This window comes from Sinocyclocheilus anshuiensis, unplaced genomic scaffold, assembly GCF_001515605.1.
Source record: "Sinocyclocheilus anshuiensis isolate Anshui unplaced genomic scaffold, SAMN03320099.WGS_v1.1 scaffold1371, whole genome shotgun sequence".
Taxonomy (NCBI): Eukaryota; Metazoa; Chordata; class Actinopteri; order Cypriniformes; family Cyprinidae; genus Sinocyclocheilus; species Sinocyclocheilus anshuiensis.
Genome location: NW_015539833.1, coordinates 679702 through 686046, shown reverse-complemented (window position 1 = coordinate 686046; position 6345 = coordinate 679702). Strand labels below are relative to the sequence as shown.

The window sequence follows — 6345 nt, the reverse complement described above, 5'->3', positions numbered from 1 at the left end:
CCACACATACATACGCAACCCAGGCAACGATTAGTTCTGTGAAACAAAGCAAAACCAATGTTACACCATGTCTACACTGGACGCGAGTGGCGCGGCGCGACAAAATACTATAAAACTCATTGTAATCAGTGCTGTCTACGCCATAGATATATATACATATATGGTCTACACTGGATGCGGCGCAGCACGACACGACAAATCCCCGACAGAAAACTGCTGCTGAGTTCTATTTATGACGTATTGACCCAAATTTCAAATGATTTTCAACGGTCGCTTTGTGTACAGTGTACTAGACAGACTTTAGCTGTTGCGGCACAGACACGGTGTTACTCACCTTTCGAGAAGAAACAAAGCAACCTCGGCGTCCGATCGCAGGCCTACCGCTCCTTGAGTTCTCTCCAGCGCTGGAAAGCTGATCCGATATTTACACGGGTCCTACTTCTTGCCTTATTGCCTTAAGCCTTCCTTTGTTCCGCAGATGTTTTCCTCTTTTGTTTTTTATCCGCCATCTCTATCTTTCTGTCGCTCGGCTCGGATAATGTCCGTCCCGTGCACTGAACTCTCTCTCCTCCACATCATGAGTAGACATGCCCTTTACTGCTGATTGGCTTTGGAAGTTTGTTTTGCTATTCGGCCCGAATCAGTTTTCTAAAGCGTTTTTGAAAAATCGCTTACCCCACCTTTAATGAAGCCTATTCAGTCCACTTATATAAAATTATCATATTTTGTTATAAATCATAAAAAGGCTGAAAAATATCAGGATTTTTTTTTTTATTCAGTATTTCCAAATAAATAATATTTAATATGTGTTCTAGGACAACAAGAGGCAGAAGAAGACTCTGAAAAAGACTCGCAAGTTCATGGTGGATGGGGTAGAAGTCAGTGTAACAACGTCCAAGATCCTCACAGACAATGACATCAAAAACGAGGAGATGAGATTCCTCCGGTGAGCCATCAGCTGTTTAACTGCTCCGAGATGATTTGCATGTTTGCCTCATGTTTGCATCATATTTGCGTTCATTGGTAATGACTTTAGTTTATAGCAAAAGCGTCTGCCTCGTCTGGTTCTTGTAACAACATCACCTGTTTTCTGGTGACACACACAGATTGCTAGTGGCCTTAAGTGTTCAATGGTCTTTCGTAGCTGGACGCTATAAAAGAGGTGATGGGGTGATGTTTTCAAAACTACAAAAAGTTTCCTGTGCAGTGTTTATTAGTGCGGTTTATAAACCGGATAAAGGCCTCATATTCCAACACCAGATGTGCTAAAAGGAAAACAAGCTGAGTGATACTTCCTGTCCGTGCCTGGGCGAGCATCCTGTTAGACTGGATAATGCCATTTCCAGAAAAGCTCTACTGCTTTCAGCCTTATGCAGTTTTTTTTTTCCTCGTCTAGCATCAGTCTTAAACATTTTAGAGATAAAATGATAATTATAATAATCATTTAGATTTTAATTATTACTTTTTGGTAATCCTAAAATTGTAAAAAAAAGTGTGGGATGAAAATGCAGTCATCCAGCTGATGTTTCTTTGTTAAATATCCAGTTTATACTTAAATGAGAAGTAAAATGGGTTGTAAATGTGGTTTAATGTTGACTTTAAACTGAGGAATAAGTAATAAAATACTTTTTAACTGCAAAAATGTGCCTAAATCAACATTTGTAGGTGGATTTATGGATTACATAACAAAAGCTAAAAAATGATTAAGTGTAAAAGTCATTTAAATACTGTGCATTCTTAAAAGTAAAGGTTCCAAAAGGATTTTTTTCGCAACAATTTTCCCCAAACTTTTTCAGTTTTTTAAAAGAACCATTTTATTGTCAGTGTGAAGAACAATTTAAAGTTCTAAAGAATCTTAATCCACTATAAAGACGTTTTTACGGAATGGAAAGTTTCTGTGGATGTTAAAGGTTCTTTATGAAATGCTAGATGCAAATAAAGAACCTTTATTTTTGTTGTTGGATCAGTGTAAAATGAGTGTAAAATGTGTGTTTCAGGCGTCAGGAGCTGAGGGAGTTGAGACTTCTGCAGAAAGAAGAGCAGCGAGCCCAACAGCAGCTCAGCAACAAACTCCAGCAGCAGAGAGAGCAGATCTACAGACGCTTCGAACAGGAAGTCACGGTGAGCAAGAACCAACTGCTGTCAAACAACTATTTACTGGGATCACCCTTGAAACCATGCTCTGTTGCCACAACAGGAACCAAAGCCTATCAAGATACTCTGCTGATGTGATTATTTTCAGGTATTTATTACATTAATAGCTTTAGTTAGGCGTGTAAACACTACTGGTGACACCAAAGCCTGAGACACTGGCGAGAACCTCACTGAATTACATCACATGCTCAACAGCTTCATTATTTTTGGGGTACATAATCTGTGTCTGACTATGAAGGGGAGGTCAGTATTTTAAGATACCTGGAATTGTGCCAGTTAACCTGGTCAACAGTCATTTTAATGGGTAATTGTATTTATTTATTTATTTTATTTTGTCACTAATGGTGTACTTTTCCTCCTGTTTTACATAATGCCATCAGCCATGGCAAAGATTTGTTATTCATGTCTATTTCAACATGACACATCTCCATAGGGGCAATACTTGTAGATCTGCTTTATATTTCTGTGTTTTCTTGTCTTACTAGAGTAAGAAGCGTCAGTATGATACGGAGGTGGAGAATATGGAACGGCAGCAGAAACAGACCATTGAGCGTCTGGAGCAGGAACACACCGAGCGTCTCAGAGACGAGGCCAAACGCATCAAAGCCGAGCAGGACAAAGAGCTTTCCAAGTTTCAGAGTGCGCTCAAGAACCGCAAGAAAGAGGTACGGAAGAGTTTAGGATGTTTTTCCCCCCACTTTCCAGAAGATGCTTCCTGTTGTTGATTTTAATACGCTTGTGAGCTCTTTTCCCAGACTGCTTCTGATGTGTCCTCAACTAAATAAAATCCCCACTGCCTGAGCTTCACCCTGTAAAATCCACCCAAATCTTCTTTATCTTCCCTCTCTGACACTGGCATTTTTTCGGGGAGTTCAGGAGCTCTCACCCAAATATGTGATCATCCTGAAACATATTAGGAAGGATCTAATACAATCTCCTTGTGAGGAGGTACTGCAACATCCAAAAAATTGCTCCTGAGGTTGTTTTTCACTTTTTGTTTTTTCTAGATGAGGCACATTTTGTCCTTTTTTTTTTTTAGTTTTTGTAGTAAAAAAATTTGTTTCAAATCTGTTTTTTTTTTCTGTTGTTTGCTTGCACAACACTCAGATTTTATAGTATATTAAAAGAGTGTTACACTTCTGATTATGTGGTGCATGTTACACAAGCACAATAAAGCTAATTGTTTCAGCTCAGAAGATTGCAAATGTGTGCGTTGGTGTGTTTTGTTCATACAGTTTAAGTTTGAACCCTTTATGTGTGCTTTGACTGTACTGACAGGATGTAGCTCATGTGACCACACAGTCTCTCCAGCGCCGCCCTGCAGGATGTAAGCGGTGTGTCTGTTGTGAAACATGAACTCCGCTTTCCTCTTTCTTCATCCACTTTACTGTCAGTGTTTGGTCTCAACTGGAGAAGTCCGTACAATATTAACTTGTATAGATGGTTAAAGCAATTTCATCTTTTTCAACAGCACTGTCATTAATGTAATGTTTACCACAGATTAGTTTTTCCTCATTAAAAAAAAAGCTGTTCTAAAAACCCTTTACAAATTCCCATACAGAATTAGCCTTCCGGTTGGCCAACAAATAGACGTCACGATTAAGTAGCTCTATTCATGCTGACTTTAAATATAGAGTCGTTTAGAGGAAAGAATAGTGATTAGCAGTTAAGCTCAAGACTCTTTCATTCCAAATGAGCTTTAGTTTCTTGTAGGCTAAAATGGTTCACTAAAGTGTTTCTGTTTAGGGTACATTTGCCAGAATTGCCCTATATACTATTTTAATGCTAGTTGTTAATGCTTTGTGTGTGTATGTTTGTAGGAGCAGGAGTTTCTTCAGAAGCAGCAGCAGGATCTGGACAGCATTTGCCAGAATTGCCCTATATACTATTTTAATGCTAGTTGTTAACGCTTTGTGTGTGTATGTTTGTAGGAGCAGGAGTTTCTTCAGAAGCAGCAGCAGGATCTGGACAGTGCTCTGAAGAAAATCATTCAGCAGCACAAACATGAGCTGGCCACTATCGAGAGAGACTGTCTCAACAACAAGCAGCAGCTCCTGAGAGGTCAGTCCGGACATCGCCGCTCAATATTAGCCCTAAAAGTCTCACTCTCATCCTCCCCAACTGATCACTTACAGCTTTTGCAGTGTTAGCAGTTCAGATTATTCAGACTCTCATGTGGCCTTTAGCGGTCTGGTCTGGTCTGATCCTGCTGTTAAATGCATTACCATGGCATCTGCTCCATATGCCCTCCTCAGGGCTTTTTAGAGGCTCCTATACTGCAAGTCGAACGTAATTCCTACATGATATCTCAGATGCCTGAAACCTGATGAGTTGTCTGCTGTTCAGGAGGTGATATACTGTATAGAGGAGGGAAAAAAAGAAACAATATGACAATGATAGCATTTGTTTGTTCAGGTTTGCACATTTGTTTTCCACACCTGTTTTATGCAAATATTGGCTAAACCATTTTTTTTGTTGACTTTGATGTATTTTGGGCATCTCCGGACCCTTTTATGTTTATTTAAATATTTTGCCCTGGGTATTAGAGAGAAAATATAAACAACTGTTCAAAGGAATATCAATTTTTCATATTGTATGTTATGTTTTGATGCCTAAATTTGTAGAATTTAAAATTATTTTAGTTTTTAAGGAGTTTTTTTGACAGTAAGAGGATTGTAATATAAGCCATGCCATTGAAAGCAGTGTTCAGCTGATTTAACACTGTTCTTCCTGATTCTTGCAGCCAGAGAAGCCGCTATGTGGGAGCTAGAAGAGCGTCACCTACAGGAAAAACACCAGCTACACAAACAGCAGCTGAAAGACCAGTACTTCATGCAAAGACACCAGCTGCTCAAAAGACACGAGAAGGTTACTTCCCAGATCAGTCTTACATGTGCTCTTCTGGCTGATATTGGTGTGAATTTTTACTCTAAATGTGTTTCTGTACAGGAAATGGAGCAGATGCAGAGGTATAACCAGCGTCTGGTAGAGGAGATGAAGAACAAACAAACACAGGATAGAACCAGACTGCCTAAGATCCAGCTCAGTGATGCTAAGACCCGCATGGCCATGTTCAAAAAGAGTCTGCGCATCACGACCACAGGGGTCACGCCGGAACTGGAACGTGAGAGAGTCAAACAGGTCAGAGGTCATATCAGCTTCAGACTGAAGGATTAAAGGAATAGTTCAACCCAAAATGAAAATGAGCTGAAGAGCGTGCTGAAGGGTTCTAGTACTGGACATTAACTTGTGGAAGGCCTGCACGTATAAATGTCAAAACAAAAAGAAAACCATTTACTCACTGGACATCATAAAGAAAATGGACACAAGATATTTCACAAAAACATGACAGAAGGCAAGTGATTTGTGAGGGTAAAGAGTGATTTTTGCAGTATTTTTTTTTTCCCTTGGTTGATGGTTATGTGAACAAACTGTTTGTTACTAGCAATAATATATTCAACAAATTTAAAGGAATAGTACACCCAGAAATGAAAATTTGCAGAAAATGTATTCACCCTCAGGCCATCCAAGATGTAGATGAGTTTGTTTCTTCATCTGAACAGATTTGGAGAACTTTAGCATTATATCACTCTGCTCATCAGTGGATCCTCTGCAGTGAATGGGTGCTGTCAGAATGAGAGTCCAAACGGCTGATAAAAACATCACAATTATCCACACCACTCCAGTCCATCAATTAACATCTAGTGAAGTGAAAAGCTGTGTGTTTTGCAAGAAAGAAATCCATCAAGACGTTTTTAAATTCAAACCTTTTGCTACAATATCCTTTATACATAATATTTCTTTCCCCAGTGAAAAATTCACCTTGTCTGAATCAGGAGAGAAATATGCACAGATCAAGCACCGTTTATAGGTGAAAACAGTCCAAAGCAGTTCTAAACAAATATGTTTGTGGATTTTGATGTAAGAGGACAAAAGAGGATGGACTTTTTCTCTGGAGAAAGCGTTATGATGTATTACTCATAGCTTGGCCAGATTTATGGATGAACTATTCCTTTAATAGAATCATTTTTTCTAGCATATGTGAACTGTAGTGATGGCCAGTATCACTTCATATGCTATAAGGGAAATTAACATGCTCAATTAAAAGCCCAGTATTGGCTGATATGATATATATCTAATGATATATATATATATATATATATATATATATCTCCTAAAAACATATATAAA

General features: G+C 38.8%; 1 protein-coding gene across 1 annotated transcript in view; it reads left to right on the top strand.

Moving 5' to 3' along the window:
• The window catches only part of LOC107684308 (serine/threonine-protein kinase 10-like), a 25656-nt gene that overhangs the window by 16855 nt on the left and 2456 nt on the right, over nucleotides 1–6345 (top strand). The window contains exons 8-13 of the mRNA XM_016480541.1: nucleotides 816–946; nucleotides 1998–2121; nucleotides 2640–2819; nucleotides 4086–4215; nucleotides 4898–5022; nucleotides 5104–5295. Coding sequence (XP_016336027.1) covers nucleotides 816–946; nucleotides 1998–2121; nucleotides 2640–2819; nucleotides 4086–4215; nucleotides 4898–5022; nucleotides 5104–5295 — 882 coding nt within the window. The remainder of the gene's footprint in view (nucleotides 1–815; nucleotides 947–1997; nucleotides 2122–2639; nucleotides 2820–4085; nucleotides 4216–4897; nucleotides 5023–5103; nucleotides 5296–6345) is intronic.